Below are 19,364 nucleotides of genomic sequence, written 5' to 3' on the forward strand. Positions count from 1 at the left end.
CCAACCCCGGGGGACCCGCACCAGTCAGGGACAATGGGATACAGATGTCCTTCTACGGGGCACATAGATGAAGGTACCTGGTCACAGTCCCCTTAAAGGGAGCCTCCCAGGCTCTGCCCCCTTTGTAACTCAGGCCCCCTGTGTCCTACAGGTGGCACCAGAGAGATCAGAGCTAAGGTGGAGGAGAGCAGCAGAGAAGGAGCTTCCCCACGAGGACAGCTGACAGATGGCCCCAGGCCCCTGACCCAGACTCTCTGGGCAGACCCCTATGTGGGCCCCCACAGATCCAGCCAGTTCAGAGAGGCTCAAGCTGGCCTCCAGTGTGAAGAACCTTCTGGCCCATGTGTGTCCTATTCCCAAGTAGAGCAGACACTACCTCTACAACTGTGTGGTTGCACTGACTTGGCAGGAGGGGGGCACGCATCCAACACGGGCGGCTTACAGCAAACAGCTTTATTACTTGGATGTTTACAGAGGAGAACACGTCACACGGAACACTACACACGTGGCTCCCTTGACCTCAAAGAAGTAGCTGTGAATTCCAGTGAAAAACCAAAGAGAGGAGCGCCACACTGCCCCAAGGCGGGCCCACGGTCCCTCACTCGGAGGGGCTGCTGCTTCCACCCGGCTCCAACACAGAGCCAGGCAACACTGTAGGGCCAGAGGGGAACACCTGTTTTGCCCTGTGCCCTGCCCTGCCCATTCTGGCTACCGCCCCACATCTGGCCATGGTGGGGCTGCAAAGGCTGTGGCAGCCTGGTCCTCCTGGGCACTCTGAGTTCTCCAAGGCCGCCCCGCTGGCTTCTGGGTTCTTCCTGCCGGCTTCTGGCCTCCAGAGGGCGTCAGACAGGCATCCAGGCCCGGGTTAAGATGCTTGAGGGGAAATTCCAAATGCTGCTCAGATGTCAAAGAGCTCTGCCTCCTTCTCCTTCCAGAAGGAGAAGCTGCGGTCAATGTAGCGGCAGATGTCCTCGTTGCTGAACTCGCCCATCTCAGATACCAACTCCAGGGGATCTTCGGCAGGGGCTTCGGAACTAGGAGGGTCCCATGTGGGGGGAGGGGCGGCCGGAGGAGGTGGGGTCGGGGGCTGCGGCGCAGGAGCTGGGGCCTCGCGCTGCGCCTCTGGCCAGTCCACCGTCTGAGCCGAAGCGACCTTTTCCGCCGGCTCCCTCTCCTCCTCCTCTTCCCTTTTCTCCTCCTCTTGCTCCTTCACGGCCTCATCTTCCCGAGCTGGCTCGGCCTCCGGGCTGTCTCCAAAGAACTGGCGCCTGAGGTCCTCGAAGCCGTCGCTCCAGCTGCGCCGGCCAGCCTCCACCTGCTCGAGCACCACGCGGTGGAAGAGGCGGATGAGCTCCCACGGATGGCTGCCCAGCCGGTCGAACATCTCGTAGCACAGCAGGTGGCGGAACTTGCGCTCCTCACGGCTCAGGCCCATCTCCAGCAGCTGGAAGTAGCCGAGCATGAAGAGGTCGAGCGTGAGGCTGTCGTAGCGCGGGGGCGCGCCGCCGTCGAGGGGCGGCAGGAAGTGCTCGGGCCAGTACAGGCCGTGCGCCAGGCCCGAGCCGCACGGCGGGCGTGCTGGCACCTGCCGCAGCAGGCTCCGCCAGTGGCCCAGCAGCTTGCCCACCACCTGCCGCTGCTTCAGCAGGCGCAGCAGCCGCCCGTCGGGGCCGTCGGCGGCCTCAGGGACCGGGCCCGCGCCGGCGGCCACCACGCGCGGCAGCAGTCTGCGTAAGCGCGCCTGGGCGTGGCGCCCGGGGCCGCGGAAGGTCCACTTGCGCCAGTGCTCCAGGAAGAGGTAGACGATGCGCTCCTTGCGCATATTGATGTAGTCCTGGACGCCTAGCAGCTCGGTCGACTGCGGCGGCCGGCGCGCCAGCTGCTCGGGCTCGGGCAGCGCCGCCTGGTGGCCGGGCGCGTCGGGCGGGCGCACGGCGCCCAGGGAGTCCCCCGCGGCCCGCAAGCCGTTGGCGGCGGGGTGGCTGGGCTCCCCGGCGCCGGCCGCCACGTAGTCCTCCTCGAGGATGGGCTCTCGGCCGGAAGCGCTGGCAGGAAGGGAGAGCTTGCGGCGCGAGTCGCGCGCGGGCGCCGAGCCCTGGGCGCGCCGCTCGTAGACGGCGCGGAGGTGCTGCACCGAGACGCCGCACTCGAGGATCTCGCGCGCCACGGCCTCGCGGCACCAGCTGAGTGACTGCAAGCGGCCGAGGCAGAGCGGGCCCGGCCGCCAGGGCGCGTCGGGCAGCGGTGTCAGCGGCTGGCCCGTGTCGGCTGCCAGCAGCTCGGCCAGGTGCGCAGGCCGGCCGCCCAGCGCGGCCAGCAGCGTGGCCATGCTCTTGAGCAGCGTGGAGATCTTGCTGCACCAGGCAGGCAGGCTGGCCGCGCGGCCGTGCATGCGGCGCGGATCGACGGTGAAGCGCGGCGCCGAAAGGGCGGCCGAGATCGGCAGCAGCTGCTCCAGCTCCAGCTCCAGCTGCTCCAGGCGCGCCTCCAGCTTCTGCGCCTTGTGCAACACCTGCAGATTCTCGATTTGCTGCTCGATGCGGAGGATGTCGGCTTCGGTCATAAGCTCGCCGAAGGGCCCGAGGATGGCGTTGTGCGCGCTGGAGTACCTCCAGCCCTCGCGGGGGTAGCAGCACGAGCTGGCGGCGGTCAGCTAAGGCGGGGGAAGACAAGAGAGGGGAGGGAGGCGCGTCTCCCTCTGGCCCGGTTCCCGCAGCGGCCGCCGGGGGCGCCATTTGCATGTCCCGGGTGGTGTAATGGCTCCGCGGGGCTGTGATGGCGGGGATGGGCCAAGCCCGGCCGGCAGGTGATTACACTGGGGCGAGGCTTCGGCCCGGGCCGCTACTCCGGGCGCTGGGCAGTGTCCTCTCTGGTCGCTCGCGGGGTTCGTTGGGCGCCGTTGCAGAGACTGGGCAGGCAGATGGAGTCTCCACACCTGGCTAGGTTGCTCATTACACCACCGAAGGAACATGCAAAAGGCGCTAAGCTGCGACGCAAGGCTGCTCTTTCCCACCCCGTCTCAGGTCCGCATCCCCGCGAGGCCTCGCCCAGACCGATGACCCCTTCTCAGCGCCCCCTGCAGCCCAAGCCCTCCCTGTGCACGCTGCCCCTGCTAAACCAGCTGCCTGGCCACGGCTTTCACTCCTAGTCCCCGCACGAGGAATAGGCTCCCCAGGAACTTCGGACAGTTTCGTTCGTTCCTCACTTGAGTGCGGGGCTTCTCCAGCCCTGGCGGGGGGTGGGGGGGGGCTGTCCTCATCCTCACAGGCCTCCCAGTTCATCTTGACCCACTACAATCCTTTCCCCGCAAATAGGATGAGGCCACTTCCTCAGGTAACCCCTCTCCTAGGCTCCCGACTGCTGCAGGAGAAAGTCCATTTTCTTCAAGTCCAGGCCTTGGTGATCTGACCCGCACTGACCTCTCCATCTCCACCCCTCTCCTAATACAGCCTCGGAGCCTGCTTGCTCTTTGCCCCGCTCTTCCCAGTCCACCTCTTGCTCATCTCCCAAGTCCACCTTGGACATCACTTCCTCCTTCCCTAACGCTGCCCCCAGCCCAAATACGATGGTGGGCCTAGGGCAGTCCCAGTCCGCTGCAGGCCCCATCACAGTGCCACTGTGTTGTAACAGCCCAGTTACTGGCCTCCCTGCTCACTCAGGCTCTCGCATTACCTTGTTTCGTATTCTTGGGGGCATTTATGGCTTTACTAAGGTGCTGTGTTTGCTTGTTGGTTGATCCCCTGCCACCCCTCCTCTCTTCGCAGCCCTGAAAGGTTCATCGTGAATCCCCAGAGGCTACAACAGTGTGTGTCACATACACAGAACCCAGGAACATGTGTTGAGCGGGTCAGTGGCAAACCATCCTGCCAGCCAGTGATGATCAGTCATCTGACAGATAAGAAAATATCTTAGGCTAGATGAGGCTCAGTATCCGTGGCTGGAAAGTGGCAATGCAGGGGAAGGACCCAGGCCAGGCCGACTCCAACCCAAAGCCTGTTGGCTACTCCGAGTGTGGTCCCTGGACTAGTGTGGTCAGCCTCACCCAGGAGCTTCCTAGAAGCACAGAATCTCAGCCCCACCCAGAGTTCCTGAATCAGAACAGGCATTTTTACAAGATCCCAGGTGACTGGAAGTACATTAGAATTTGATGAACTTTGCCATCTCGCTAAAAGACGGGATGCCGGGGGGCGGGGGGGGGTAGGGGTGGAGACTGGGGACAGTCCCAGGTCAGGGAGGTCGTGGAAGCCTGCTTCCCCCCCCCCCCGGAGGTAATGGGAGCCACCTGAAGTGGAAGGGACCGGTAGGCTGCGGGGTGATTTGGGGAATGGGCCGAGGGCCCAGGTACAGACCCTTGGGCCCTCTGGGGTGTAGACCACCCAGCCCACCTTCCGCCTCTGTTCCTCCTCCTCCTGCATCTTCAGCTGCAGTTTCCGCACCATCACCTGCCGCTTCCACTCCGGGATGGGACGGCCCTGCTCGTCGTGCGTGGGGATGAGCGCCTCCACGTCGAGCTGCACACCTGGCGCCGGGGGGGTGGGCGGCGCCAGCGCCATGCTGCCATTGAGCAGAGGCTGCGGCCCCGCGGCCGGCGGAGTGGGGCTGCGGGCCCGTGAAGGCGCCGGCGACGGCTGAGGCAGCGGCGAGTCGGCCTGGGGGAGAAGCAGCGACACTGAGGGCCTGGCGGGCAGGGGTGAGGGGAACGGGAGCAGGAGTGCCTGGCGGGCCGCCTACCTGGGAGATCGGCTGCCCGCTGCCCGAGAACACTGTGGTCAGCCCCTTGCTCTGCGGCGTCGGCTTCAGACTCTTGCCCGCCTTGATCTCGGCCAGTAGCTCGGAGTTGTCCCCCGTTGGGGACATCATGTTGAAAGACTTGGTGCCTGCACGGAGGCAGGAGAGGCGGAGCTGGCCGGGGCCGGGGCTTGCGTCCCCGCTGCCCCCCATCTGACCCTCTGCTGCCTCCTCCAGAAGTTAGGAGGGGCCAGGGCCCCAGATGGCAGCTCTCCAGGTCCCAGGTCCCCTGGGCGGCTCTCGCGGACCCCAGAGGGGAGTTCCCCACTCGCAGCCTTGGGGGGGGACACCATCCTCCCGGCCCTACTCACGGGGTGTGGGGGCCCCGCCTGGAGGCCCCCGGGAGTACATGCTGGCTCTTGGGCCGACCCTGGGGACTCCAGCGAATGTCTCTGTCCAGGACACTGACTGACCAGCTCCAAGACACTACCTGGGGGCCAGCCACCCGACCTTTGTCCTGGGTTCCCTGGCTCGGCCCTGCCGGGGTGGAGTCTTCCTCCAGCCCTCTCTGCATCAGCAAAACTCAGTGACCCTTGGACTGAGTCGCCTGGGGCCTCCATGGCTATATGGACTCAGAACCCTGGATGCCAGAACCCAGCCAGTCCCCTCCCCAGCCCCCATACCCACAGACAGACACACGCGCTGACACACTGGTTGCAAGCCCGTAGCACACTTATGGCAAAGCGCTGCTCAGCTCTGGGGGACCTAGGAAAGTGGAGCCCTTACTAAGGATATGGGGTGAAGGCCCCCAGGAAGAAGGGCCGGGTGAAAAACATGCAAATACCCAGTGCACGGAGTTTGCATTTTCTGACAGGGCTAGTAGAGGTGACTGGGGTTTGGGAAGGGCTGTCTTTAGAGACTGAGGAGGGGTGAGGGCTGGGTGAGGGCAACAAAACAGGCCAACAGGGGACTCTTAGGTTCCCCGGGGCTGGGGATTCCTGAGCGAGAAGCAGGAGAGGTAAAAGGAAAAGGTGCCAGGCAGGCACCGGCAACAGGTCCATTTATTTAGGCAAAACAGCCCCGGGCAGAATTCATGGGTGTGCATGTGGGTGCAGTGGAAGGAGGAATGTGGCTGTAGTGTGGAGGACCCCCGGCCTGCTGGCCCCTGGCCCTGCCCTTTTTAAGGTCCCAGGTCCTTCGGCCTTGATTCCCCTGAGCGTGCCTTGTTCCCCACCCTGCACCTCAGCCAGGAGCCACACACGCAGCTAGCTACTCACTCTTCCTGTGCCTCAGGACTCTCACTTCTAGGGACAGAGAGGAGAGAAGTGACAGCGAAGTTAGGAGGGGGAGGGGGCCGGGTTGAGGCTAGGACTGCGGGGGAGGGTGCGGGGGGGGGGACAGCAAGAGAAGGGAGGGCAGGAAGAGGGGAGGGAGATGTGCAGAGGAGAGGGGAGAGGAAAGAAGGAATTTTCCAGGTCATCTGACCTTGGCTCAGCGTGCTCTGGGGCTCCACAAGGGTGGTCCGCCCAGTTCCGGCCATTACTGGTCCATGAGGATTGGGTAGGGCTGCCAGTGGCCCTGGCCCCCCTAGCAAGGGCCTCAATCTTGGCATTGGGTTGGGATAGGGCACCCAGCCCAGGTTCTGCTGAGAAGGGGTGTCTGGAGAAGCCCGGAGTCTATTTTTCTTCTGTTCCTAGCTTCAGCCTTGCTCCAGATGGAAAAAGCTAACCCCAGAGCTACGGGCCATTCTGGAGGCTCAGGTGGTGGTGAGCATGCTACCATGGGCTCTGGTCTGCAGGGGCTGAGGCTCCACAGGTACCCTAGGGAGCCCGGGCTGGTCCTATTCTGGACCCTATTATACCCTTGCACTCCTAGTTAGGGAGATGACACTTTCGTTGGTGTCACTAAACATGGTCCCTGCACTGAGTGGCTGGGCAACCCTCCTCCTCCCAGGCTTGGGCGGGAGCATCAGCACCCAGGCACCACCTCCTGGGCCTTACAGGAGCCCTGGCATGCAGGAGTCTGACCCACGTTACAGAAGCCCAGTCTAAGGTATACACCAGTCTATACCTTAAAAAGAAGGTGGGGGCGCCTGGGTGGCTCAGTTGGTTAAGCGACTGCCTTCGGCTCGGGTCATGATCCTGGAGTCCCGGGATCGGGTCCCGCATCGGGCTCCCTGCTCAACAGGGAGTCTGCTTCTCCCTCTGACCTTCCCCCCTCTCCTGCTCTCTCTCTCTCATTCTCTCTCTCTCAAATAAATAAAATCTTAAAAAAAAGAAGAAGGTGGGGGGGGTCATCAGGAAGGAAGGGGCAGAGCGTGATGGGTCACTGGCCTTGTCCCCAGAACCAGGTCCTAGCTGGCCTGGAGCCTCTGGGGGTATCTGGCTGGGAAGAGTCCCTGAAACATCTGAGAAGAGCTCAGGCTGTAGCTAGCTTGGAAGAACAAGAGAAAGAAGTGAGGAGCAGAAGAGAGACGTAGGATAGACATGGGGCAGGAAGAAACTTGGCCAACAGCCCTGCCTCCCTGAAACTAGTTCTGCTTCTCAGAGTTTCCTGTGAGCACCAGCTCATTGGAAACACCAGACACCAGAGCTGGGAGGCCTTCCCTGCTGGATGGGACGTGGGCCCAGAGAGGGAAGGGGACTTGCCTGGGCTCACACTAAAGCAACTCAGAGGCTTCCCTTAGGGTCCTCATTGGGCTGGGGGCTGCAGCAGGAAGAACGAGGGGGAGGAGTCAGCGCTGGGGCCGTCGCCACTGGGAAGGGAGCGAGGTCTAGGTTTCCCGCCCCTTCAGGGCTAGCGCCGCCCCCCGCCCCTCAACCCGCCCCCACTCACTGCCAGTGGACGAGGAGGAGCGACGCTGCCCGCAGCCAGGGCCAGCGCCCTCGAAGGGCAGAGGCGGAGCAGGCGGCGGCGAGCTAAGGGCCTCCGGCAGGGGTGGCGGCGGCGGCGGCGGGGGCAGCTCCCTGGACGCCTTGAGGTCCGCGGCGCAGCCGTTATGCACGTGGTTCCCGGGGAGCAGCGCCGCCTGCGGGGGAGCGGAGGGGCTAGCGAGTGAGGCGCGGGAGGCCAGGCGGGGTCCCGGGCGGCCGGCGGGCGCGGGCTGGCAGGCACGCACCTCCTCGCTGTGCGCCATGCTCCGGCCTGCGGCCAGCGGCTCCCCGGGACAGCGGCCCAGCTGCCGGTAGTAGTCCCCCGTGCTGGGCTGCTTGCTGAAGGCGCGGGGCTTGCGGCCGGAGTCCTGCCTCCTCAGCGCGTTGCGGCCGTCCCGGCAGCTCAGCTGCGGAAGACAGCGGTGGCGGGGCTTCGGGGACTGGTCCTTGCTGCCTCTCACGCCCCGCCCTCCCCCAGCCCTTCACATTCCCGGGGCTCCTGGCCAGCGGCCGTCGAAGGGGTGCAGCCAACCGGGTTCCCAGACCCTCCTGTTCTCAGAGCGGAGATGGGGCGAGGGTCCTGGGGAAAGGCAGGCTCGGTCGGCCCTACAGGGAGGGGTTCTGGGCGCGGGCCAAGGGCCCCAAGGGCCCCCACTGAAGCTAGAAGGGGCGGGACCAGGGGCGGGTTGACCCAGCCCAGTCGCCAGGGGGAGCCGGAGAAGGGGCAGCTCGCGGCTTAGCCAGCGCTAAGGCCTCAGGCTCACCCCACCCCTGGCCACCCGACCGTCGGGCGCGTCCCCACGTCTCTGCCGAACCCTCTCTTTCGGGGACCCCAGCGAGGGAGCCCCCCTCAGAGCCCTTGTCCTGTTAAGCTCCTGCTTGCCCAGGGCTCTCAGCCGCCCGGCCCCGGGGCTGCTCCTACCTGCGACTGTGCCGGTGGCCCCCGCTGTGCACCTGGCGGCGGGGGCGGCACGGACCCGACACCTGCGCCACCTGATCTTTCCTCTCAGGTTACAGCCCAGCCCTTGCCCGCCCGCGCCGAAGAGCGCCTATGAGCTCTGTCGGCCTGACATCACCCAGGGCCCGCCAAACCCGGGCTGACCCACTCCCAGCACTAATAGGGGACGCCACGGGAGCTCCAACGGTATCGCCACAACCAGCCGCTGCGCCCTACCTGCCCGGCGAGCCAGATGTGGCCCCGCCCCCTACGCCTCTCTCCCTCCTCTAGGCGCTGGGCATCCCGGCCTCCATCCTCTTCCCCCAACTGGCCCCTTCCAAACCCCGTGGACAGAATGCGGACCTGACCGCGAGCAGCGGAGCCCCCCATATTTGGTACCCCTGGGTTCCGGGTCACGCCCCCGCCCTTCCCCTCCCGCATCTGGAAACCATCGACATCCGCGTAAGCGACACCGACACCCGCGCCTAAGCCTCGGGTTTCAGGGGCGGACAAGGCAGGCTCGGATGACAGCGCGGTGGCCCGCCCCGTCGCAGCTGCCCCCCGCTAAGCCCAGCCCAGGGAAAAGGACGTGGGGCGGCAGGGCCAAAGGCCGAGTCACCGTGCGGGGCCTGTCCCCTGTTCCACCCGCCCAGCCCCCGCGCCCGTGCGTCCCCGCGGTGGCCCCGGACCTCCACGCCCCCCCCTCCCCCGAACCGGCTCTCGTTGCAGGAAACCCGACACCACAGGATTTGTTTTCTGGGCCAGTCGGGCCCCTCGGCGCCCCCTGCAGCCCCGAGGCGCTGCTGCCGCGACCCTGCTCCCGATGCGGTCAGACAAGGGCCAGGCCCAGGGGGCGGAGGCGGGGGCGCGAGGCGCAAGGCGCAGCGGGCACACAAAGGGCCCTTTGTGGAGCTGCCGGTCGCCTGCAGCCCTGCACGCACACACCGGGTAGGGACACGGGACCTCAAAATCCTGGTGCTCAGGGGAGTGGAGGGGGCACAGGCTGGGCCACCTGTCCTGTGGCTTTGGGCAGGGCTCACACAGCTGCCCTGCAGGGAAAGTCGGCTGGCCCTTGGCCCCCTGCAGTCCTCCCCTGGGCCCTCTCCACCTCATAGAGTTGAAAGGGGACCCGACTGAGAGCTTGGTCCAGGATGGCAGTGAGGGCAGGGTGGAGTCGCTGTGGAGGTTGTCCTGCCCCCTCCCCCACCCAGTGGCCTTGTGACCTGGGTCACCTGTGGGCAAATTGGTTCCTCAGCTTGCCTCTGGAGTGGCTTGCCTTGGGCTTGAGAGAGAGCTACAGGTCAGGGTTCCCACGGGCCCCTCAGGGGCCTCTACCCCACACTCAGCCACCTGTGGTCTCAGGTTGTCCCCCACCTCCCAGACCAGCCAGGACCCCAGGATCCCCTATGGGGCTCCCTGCCTGGGACTCTCAGCTACCCAGACCAGTCCTCTGGCTCCAGAGCCTCAGCCAGGATACCAGAGGCCCTGACATCCTGGGCACCTCACATTCAGTGTGCCCGCACTGGACACTACCTCATGGCCCCCATCTCAGGACTGGCCCTTCCACCAACCTGGGCACTCCAAGCCCCAAACTGGGGAGCCAAGTTCAGTTTCACCCCTCCCTCAGCCCCCTCCGAGTGTGAAGTCCTGCTAGTGCTCTCTTCCTGCCTCCACCCTCCCCATGGCCCTTCACAGCCATGCCGCCTGCATCTCCCCCCCGGAGCACAGACACCCCCTCGGGAGCCATTCTCCACCTGAGCGGGGGCTATGGGCATGTTTAGGGCTGTGGAGAGACAGTCTGCACATATTCTCTGCCAATGACCACTGTGACCACCCTGCCACTCTGTGCAAGAGGTGAGGGAGGACCCAGCTCCCTGAGAGGCACAGCTGTCCGATTACATGTTCCTTCACCCATCCCCAGCTCCCGAGAGGGTAGTGGCTTTGTCTTACTCATCTGTCTCCAGTGCCCAGCCCTAGGTCCCCATGGGGCTGGCCAAGAGCTTTGACTCTCGAATAGGCCACACTGGCCCAGGGACCCCCACCCTGTGCCCATGAGACAGTCTCCTGGCCTCGGGTGCTGCCTATCCGTCCAGTCGCAGTGCTGGGAGGCAGGCAGGTGGGTGAAGCTTCACTACCTCCTTCTTGAAGGCCTCCGTCTCCACGTGGCGGAGTTTGCTCTTGGTCTGCATGTAGATGTCAGCTGCATGTGGCCCCACGGGGGGCTGGGGAGCTGGGTAGCCTGGTGGGGGTGGGGGTGGGGGCGGCGGAGGGAAGCTGGGTGGTGGTGGCAGTGGTGTGTTTCTCTCCATCTGGCCCCGGGGCCGGCCTAGCTCCGGACTCAGCATGTCCATGTAGTTTCGTGTATCTGCAGCTCTTGAGCTGGGAAGCCCTGGGGAGGGAGGGAAGGCTGGGTTTGGGAGTTCACAGAGAGGCTGTCCCCCAGGACTGAGGCCCTCTTCCACCCAGAAGCAACTCACCAAGGGGTGAGGTGGGCTTAGGGATGCAGCTCAGTATGGCTCCACTGTGGGCCCCAACAGTGCAGGGCCCACCTCGCCCTGCCCTGTCCTGCCCTAGCCCTGCATGTGTTGGGGAAAAACCATGCACTCAAGTTTGGAGGGAGGCCCCGGGGGCTTTCAACACCAGGGCATGCTGGTGGATGGGGCACAGCCACCTGGAGGGTGAAGGGGCAGCTCCTCGGGTTAGACCCGGCAGGGTGGGGTGGCAGGAGTATGGATGGTCACACCCCAAATTGCAGGGCACCCCACCATCTCCGCAGGCCACCCATGCTCAGGGTGTGCTCAGTGTGTGTTGTCAGTTTGTGCATTTGTGCAGGTTTGTCAGTACACACAGGTGTTCCTTTGTATTTACAAATGGGTTTGCATCGGTCTGTGGACATGGGGTGTGTGTATGTGTGTGTTGCCAAGTATGCACACGTCTGGAGTATGGGGGTGGGGGCTGTGTGTCTGTGCCGCGGCGCAGGTGTGTGCATGCATCTGCACGGGGCTGTCTGTGTGGCTGTGTGTTCCCATCTGTATATTGTGCATACACATGTACGAGTGTGCATGCTTGAGTGTGACTAGGTGTGTGTACAGTCTGGGGAACACTGTGTGTGAGGACAATGAATCACGTGTGCAGTGCATGGGGGTTCTGTCTGAGGGAGTGTCCCTGTGGATATACAGGTGTGTCTGTGACGAGCACAAGTGTCGCCTGCCGGTCACCACAAGCAGCAGCCCCTCCTGGTGACCGGGGTAGCCTCCAGCGTCAGCTGTGGGCAGAGTGGGCCCGAGGCTGGCCTCCAGGGCCCAGTGGCCGGTCCCATGCCCTCTCCGCCCCCTTCCCAGCCCGGCCCACTCACGGCGTGGGGTTTGCTGGTCCTTGACGCTGGAGTGGCTGGAGGAGCAGGAATCATAGTTCGAGAGGGTGCTGGTGGGCGACCTGAGGTCAAAGTTCAGCGGCTGCACCGACATGGTGGTATTGGGTGAAGACATGCCAGAGTCAGGCTGCTTGGCCTCCAGCTCAGCGGATGGGTCCCGGGACAGGACACGGTGCTCCACACTCTGCAAGGGAGGGGAGGCAATGCGGACAGCCCGACCTGAAGACCAGTGTGCTCCAGGCCAGGGTCCTGCTCAGGCGCATCCTTGCTGTGTGACTTAGGCTGAGCCGCTTCCCTTTCTGGGCTCCCTCCCCATTCTGAGAATGTCTCTCAGGTTCTTCCCGGGGGGAAGATTCAAGCCCAAGCCTGGCCCCCTGGCAGCAGGACCACAGGTTCCTGGGAAACTCCCACCCCAGCCACTCCTTGCTCAGGGGGATTGAGAGACTGTCAGAAGAGGGGGCCCTGGTCTGGACCCCAAGGGGAAGATTTCTCCTTCCTCATTAGAGGGACTGGGCTCCAGTGTATCTGTGGGGCAGGGTTCAGGTGCCACAGCTGCTGGGGGCAGGGGAGGCATGCAGGACACCCACAACTTGCAGGAAGGACTAATTCCCCATTACTGGCCAGCAGCCCTTGTCTCTCCTTGTTCTACTGGGGCAAATCCCAACACCAGCCCAGCCCCTCTCTCCTGATGCGGCCCTTGGAGAAAGGGTGGGGCCTGGGGTGGCCCAGCTGAGTCTGGTGGGCAGCCCAAGCTCAGGCGGGAAGCCTGCTGTCCCCACCACGGTCTGTGCCCCTGCCCACAGCCCTGACCCTCCTGGCATGGGAACGGGCTGGGGTGGGGGGTCCTGCTTACGTTGCCCATGCTGGCCTTGCTGTCGGCAAGCCCGCTCGCTGGCTCCGTAGGCTGCCTCCTGCCCAAGCCTGCTCCTCTGCCCGGGGCCCCCTCCCTGCCTGAGAAGTGTCACAGGCCCCCTGGGAGTGGGAAGCAAGCCTAGCACCAGGTAACAGCTCAGCAGCCATGCTCATTGGCCCTGTAATTAGGGGCTCTGTGGGAGTGTTTGCCTTTTCTGGGCCAGCATCCTGCATGGTTTGGATCTGTCACTGCTGCAGCTGGGCCTATCTGGGTGAGGGGACCAAGGGCTCTCATACCCCACCCAGTTCAGGGGGGCCAGGCCCTGCTGCCTCTTCCATGAGCCAAGGGAAAGCCCAGGGGCTGGGCTGGGTGGTGTGGGCAGCTAAAAATGCTCTTTTTATGGCTGACAGCAGTGGGCACCGAGGGTGCCTAGCTCTGACCCCATGGATAACAGAGTTTAGGGGTACAGGCTCTGCAGCCTGGAATGTTGGATTCAAATTTCACTTCTCCCACTTACTAGCTAAGTGACCTTGGGCAAGTCAAGTCACTTATTCTTTCTGTACCTAAAGAGAGAGAGCATGTGGGGCTGTGGGGGGGGGGGAGGGCGGGGCAGAGGGAGAGAGAGAATCTTTTTTTTTTTTTTAAGATTTTATTTATTTGTTTGAGAGAGAGAGCACATGAGAGAGGGGAGGGTCAGAGGGAGAAGCAGATTCCCTGCCAAGCAGGGAACCCGATGCGGGACTCGATCCCGGGACTCCAGGATCATGACCTGAGCTGAAGGCAGTCAGTCGCCCAACCAACTGAGCCACCCAGGTGCCCGGGAGAGAGAGAATCTTAAGCAGGCTCCACATCCAGTGCAGAGCCTGACGAGGGGCTCAGTCTCAAGACCCTGAGATAATGACCTGAGCTGAGATCAAGAGTCAGACTCTTAACCGACTGAGCCACCCGGGCGCCCCTGAGTTCATCTGTAAATGGGGATAACAGTACTTCCTGCCTCGTGAGGGTATAAAAAAGATTTTAAAAGTTAGTGGAGTGCCAGGGTATGGTAGCCAGTAAATGCCCTACATGTCAACTATTAGTGTTACTTTCCGGTGGAGACTGTGATTATACTATAAAGCACTGGGCAGGGTACCTGCCGGAGTCAGAATTCATGCAATCATGTTTGTTGCAACTGTAGCTTCTGTTAAGAGGGGCTGGAGGTGCCACCCGTACCCCACCCTCAAAACAGAATCATACACTCTCTCAGTGGGAAAGAACCACCTCTGGTTCAGAAATGCCCTTCACAGCACCCACTTCTGTTGGTATACCCTGCTGACAGGGTACTCACTATCTGTTGGACCATTACTCTCTCTGAGCGGCCTTTTGGGGGAAAAATTCTTCCTCGGGTCCAGCTGCAGTCTCTGACCCCCTGGGCCTTGCTCTGGAGCACCCAGAACCAGGGTGCCCCCCTCCCATGCTTGCGCACAGGGCAGACGGTGCTATGGGCAGGAGGCCATCCCACATTCTCCCCTCCAGGCCTCATTTCCCAGCCCCTCTTCCGGCCAGGCTGCCCCCTGGAGCTGGTCCTCCTGAAGGCACCTGTAAAACCCACCCTCTGTCCTCCCTCCTGCCCCAAAGCAGGCATTACATCAGATAAGGCAGGGCCCTGGACTTGGAGCCGACCACACCTGAGCTCAAGCCCCAGGAGGTGACTTCACCCCTGTGCGACCGTAATAAAATTATTTAAAAAGGTAACACAAGTTTCCAGTTATAAAGCAGCCATGACGTAAGCAAACATACAATGTAGCCGTGTGACCTTGGGTGAAACGGGGACATTAACACCACCTACCTCAGAGGCGGTGGAGAGTTAAATGAGCTACTAGTGTGGGCTGTGGGCAGGTGATTGAACTTGACTATTCCCATTGGTATGTAAGTGTCTTGGGATTTCTCCACGCCTTCCTCCTTATCAGGATGGTGCTGGTCCTCCTCCCCTTGATGCTTTTTCCTTCACCCCCTCACTCCTCGATGGTCAGTGGTTCTGGGCTGAGAGAGGGTAATGGTCTAGGGCACTTCCTCATTGTGTGACCTCGGACAGGGGCTTCATGTCTCCGAAACTCAGCTTCCTCCGTAGTAAAGGGGTAGGAACACCTACTCCTGGGGGGAGGTGGGGATGGGGTGGGGGACGAGATAACCAGGGGCTCGGGGTCCCACCAGGTTCTCCACGGTGCGCAGGTAGCGGGTGCAGTGGCTGTGGCCGTTGTAGTCCGAGAGGTCGGCGGCCGTGTATCCGTCGCGGTCGCGGACGTCCAGCTCCGCGCCGTTCACAACCAGGACCTGGCAGCACTGCGAGGGGCCACGTACTGAGGTCCCGGGCCGCTCGCCCGGACCCCCCGCCCCCCTCCCCGCGCCGGGGCAGGGCTGTGCTGAGAGCTCAGCGCCAGCAGAGGGCGCCCGCTCCGGCCCCGCCCACCCGCTCCGGCCCCGCCCCCACCTCCAGCTCCCCGTTTTCAGCGGCGTCGTGCAGCGGGGTCCCGCCCCACAGGTCGGCCGAGATCTCGCCGCCGTGCAGCAGGAGCCAGCTGAGCACTTTGGCGTGGCCGCGGCTCGCCGCGAAGTGCATGGCCGTGGCGCCGTCCTTGTCCTGCTCCGACAGGCTCACGTCGGTGCAGCTCACCTGGGCGGGAGGGGGCGCGGGATAGAGGGGCGGGGGCTGGACGCCAGGCCCCTCCAGGCTCCGCCCCCATCCGTGCAGGCCGCTTCGCGGCAGACCCCCGCCCCTTCCCGGGCCCCGCCCCGCTCTGACCCCGAGCTCACCAGCCACACGATCACCGGGCTCTGGCCCATCTGCGCCGCGGCGTGCAGCGGGGTCATGCCGTCGTGGGCGCTCGCGTGCGGGTCCGCGCCGCACTCCTGCACCAGGTACTGCGTCACCTCCAGGTGGCCCTCCTGGCACGCCAGGTACAGGGGCGTGGCACCGTTCTTGGTTTGGGCATTCACTCCCCTGCAGCGACACAGCACCCACGGTGGGATCTCAGCGCCCACCTCCCTCCAAAGCCTTCTCACGCCCCTCGCGCTCTTTGGGGGATCTCTGGAGGGCTGGGAGAGTGAGTTGGAGAAGGTCTAGTCACCGGGTCGTGCTGTACTTGACTGGGTCTGGACTCTTGGTCCTATGCCAGCCTCCCTCAGGGGGGCCCCCTTGGCTCGGCCACCCCCCTCCAGCAGTCTCCCTTCTACAGTGCACACCTGACTGAGCTAGTCCCTGGTCCTCAGTAAATAGCCCACCTTTCCACCAAAGTCTACAAGGATGTGGAGATCTGGCCTCTTATTACCTTTTCAGCCACATTAACCCTTTGTCACTGTGAGTCCCTAAACCTTCTGTCTTACCTGTATGCCTTTGATCGGGTCCCCCCTCTATCTGGAATGCCCTTCCTTCCTCCTCCCTAAGACTCAGTCCAGATCCCTCCTCCATGAGGCCTGCCCTGATTTCCCCAGGCAGAGCCGACCTTTCCTACCTCTGTGCCCCATATGGCCCTGGGCTCACTCCATGGACTGCCCGTCATACTTGATTGAACATAACTGATTTTGGCTTCTGCCTCCCCCCCCCCCCCCCGGGCAACTGAATTCCCAGAGGGCAAAGTAGTAGGGTTGCCAGATAAAACACAAGACGACCAGTTAATTCTGAATTTCAGAGAAACAAGAAATCATTTTTGGCATGGGATAGACTTATACTAAAACATTATTTGTGGTTCATCTAAATTAAAATTCAGTTGGATAGCCTGTTGTTAGTCTGACAACGCTACAGGTGGCCACCATTCACGGAGCACTTCTGGTATGCTGTGATATTGATGGGCCGGTTCTCATTGGATGCCCTAACTTAGGTCCTATTGTCATTCCCATTTTACAGACAGGCCATTGAGGCTCAGGGGCTGTGACTTGCTAAAGGTCACACAACTGGTAAATGGCACTTGAGTGTATGTTTGTGATGCAGGGCCTGGTGCATGCAGTAGACACACAGGAAAGCCCATCCCCTGTCTTCACTCCTGGGGCTTTCCTGAGGTCCAGCTAGCAGCTGTCTCTGCCCCTCATCCCTGTTCCCCAGCTGGTGAAGAGGAGTCCTAGCTGGGGAGCTGGGAATCAACCCCATAAGGTGGAGTGCTGCTGGAAAACAGGGAAGTTGGCCCCGCCACTGACTGAGCCTCGGTTTTTCTGACTTCGTAATGGGGTGGACAGCCCAGGGCGCAGTTACCATAGTTGGACACTAGGTGGGGCCACAATCCAGGCCCAGACAGGAGCTGGCCACCGCCGTCCACAGCGGGTCTCAGAAGCTCTGGCTGAGTCACACTGTGCTGCATCAGTCCTCCATGCCCCAGGAAGTGCGCCTCTTCACCTGACTAAACGTCTTCCCATCCATCCACCTCCCGATCTATACCCTGGCGACATCAGTCGCACACTCTCCACCAATGTCCACGCACGTCCTCCCTCCCTCATCCCAGTGCCAGCCCAGCTGTCCATTAACGTGGGCACCAGGCCACCCAGTCCTCCTGTATCTGCCCACTCACCCACCCTCTTCTCACCCCCGACATGACTTGGTCCCTTCCCCTCACACACCCCTTGGACTTTCCTCCCTGTCCCTAAAACCCTGGTTCCTGTCCACTTCCCTGACCCCCGTCCCTCAGGCCACCTGCAGCCCTCCTGGGCACCTCCCTGCTCTCTCCTTACTCCGGACACGGGCACCCCCACCCCAGACACAGAGATGCCATTTTTCTGGGCCTGATGCTGAGCGTGGCACTTCATGCAGTTGGGGTGGAACAGGGACCATGCCTGGCTGCCCTCCGTTTCCCGACCTGGGTCAGGGCAGTGGTGCTCACGAGCTGACATGGCACCCGGTGACAGAGACTCACCCACACGCCTCTTCCCAGGAACACTCTGGCTTGCAGCCACCAGCCTCCATGCCCCAGTGCCATCCTGCCCCCCACCCCCACGCATTCACATACTGATGTGACAGTAACAGCCTGCTTAATATTTCATGACCGACACTCAGTGGCCTGAATTATTCACCCCGTAACCAAGGCACAGTGAGTGCTGGGGTCCTGGGGATCAGAGGCTGAGGGGGCCACCACCCAGGACCCACGAGATCTCTGTGGGGAGGCCCCAGCAGCATGGGGCAGACAGATGGGCCAGGATGGGAAAGGGGGTACTGGCCTTGTTACGCCTTTCTATTTTGGCCTGAGGCAAGAAGGGCAGGCCTCCCCTGAATGCTCACTGGGCGGCGGGGGATTATAAAACCATGGATTGGGGCGCCTGGGTGGCTCAGTCGTTAAGCGTCTGCCTTCGGCTCAGGTCACGATCTCAGGGTCCCGAGATCGAGTCCCGCATCGGGCTCCCTGCTCATTGGGGAGCCTGCTCCCCCTCCCCCTGCTTGTGCTCTCTCTGTCAAATAAATAAAATCTTAAAAAAAAAAACATGGATGAGCACATGGAACAAAATCCATTCATTTGGACGGAGAGAGAGATGAATTTATGATAGTAGTCATAATAATAATTGGTAACAGTGATAGTAGGTACCGTTTATCGAATGATTGATCTGTTTCGGGCACTGTGATGAGCAGACCACATGCTGTCTCATCTAGTCCCCTCAGGGACCCGACGGGATAGGTGCTAGCATTCTTCCCCTCTTCAGTTGAGGAGATTACGTACAGAAGTCTCAGACCGCTCAATGAGAGAGAGGCAGAGAAGGATCTGGGTATAAGAAGGACCCGGGGCGAGAGCCCAGCCCAGCTGTGTCACGGTCTTGCCTCTTGTCTCTGTTCTCAAAGCCACCTGCAGGTGGGGGCAGTAAGCGTCCATGAGACGTGCTTGGAGAGCCCTCAGCACGGGCCTGTCACCTGGCACAAGCCTGGAGCCTTTGTTGTATTTTGGGATCCCTCTCCCTGTGCCTCTGCGGGGGCACTGCTGACCAAGCACAGGTCAGGCCAGGCATTGCTTCTGCTGTGGAGAGTCACGGAGAGGAGAGGAGCGGGGTCTGAGGGTACTTCAGGCCTCAGCATCCCACTGGCTCCAGCCCATCAAGTTCTAGCCAAAGTGACACTAAGGGTGACATTCCAGTCCCAGCCCCTGCCCTTGGCCCTCGCCACCACCCACCACCCACCCGTTCTTAAGCTCCTGAGCCTCACTTTCCATATATGGCAAATGGGCATCATAATTGTCTAGAATCTCCTTGCCTCTTATAAGAGAACAGAAGAGGAAGCTTCGGAAGGTTGCACATATCCTTGGAGGGAAGGCTGCTCTTTGCTTCCTGGTGCTGCGGCCGCATCCTGACCAGCCAGCACCCCCCCCACCCCCTGGGGCCTCAGCTCTCACGCCCCATGACCAACGCCAGGGGTTTCCCATTCTCATCGGACTTGGCCACTCCCTAACAGGTGCTCTTCCCGCTCTTCTTGGCTTCCTGGACCAGCTGCCGACTCACAGCGCAGCCTCCTAAGCCTTCTTTGCTGGGCCCTGGCCTCCACCTGACCTCCAAAGATGGAGATGCCCCAGAGTCTCCTTTCTGAACATACTCTCCCTGCTGGTGAGTTCATCTACTTCCCAGGGTCAAAGGCCACCTGCACCCGATGTGCTTCCT

The 19,364-nt window shown here is 62.3% G+C and overlaps 1 protein-coding gene across 4 annotated transcripts in view; it reads right to left on the reverse strand.

Annotated features, from left to right (window-relative positions):
• Window positions 1-19,364, reverse strand: part of ESPN (espin) — a 30,097-nt gene that overhangs the window by 1,678 nt on the left and 9,055 nt on the right. Inside the window, exons 3-13 of one of the 4 annotated variants that reach the window (XM_088022626.1) lie at window positions 15,558-15,744; window positions 15,235-15,417; window positions 14,955-15,086; window positions 11,894-12,095; window positions 10,674-10,927; window positions 7,847-8,008; window positions 7,564-7,756; window positions 6,006-6,032; window positions 4,732-4,877; window positions 4,386-4,649; window positions 793-2,653 (exon numbers count right to left, since the gene is read on the reverse strand). In XM_088022626.1, coding sequence (XP_087878752.1) covers window positions 899-2,653; window positions 4,386-4,649; window positions 4,732-4,877; window positions 6,006-6,032; window positions 7,564-7,756; window positions 7,847-8,008; window positions 10,674-10,927; window positions 11,894-12,095; window positions 14,955-15,086; window positions 15,235-15,417; window positions 15,558-15,744 — 3,505 coding nt within the window. In that variant the 3' untranslated portion in view covers window positions 793-898. Of the gene's footprint in view, window positions 1-792; window positions 2,654-4,385; window positions 4,650-4,731; window positions 4,878-6,005; window positions 6,033-7,563; window positions 8,009-10,673; window positions 10,928-11,893; window positions 12,096-14,954; window positions 15,087-15,234; window positions 15,418-15,557; window positions 15,745-19,364 lie in introns of those variants that run through there. The other 3 variants (XM_028108344.2, XM_028108345.2, XM_028108343.2) reach the window with 3 other exon arrangements.

Source organism: Eumetopias jubatus, unplaced genomic scaffold, assembly GCF_037043125.1.
Source record: "Eumetopias jubatus isolate StellerSeaLion01/CBP00866 unplaced genomic scaffold, mEumJub1_p1.0 scaffold_4, whole genome shotgun sequence".
NCBI lineage: Eukaryota > Metazoa > Chordata > Mammalia > Carnivora > Otariidae > Eumetopias > Eumetopias jubatus.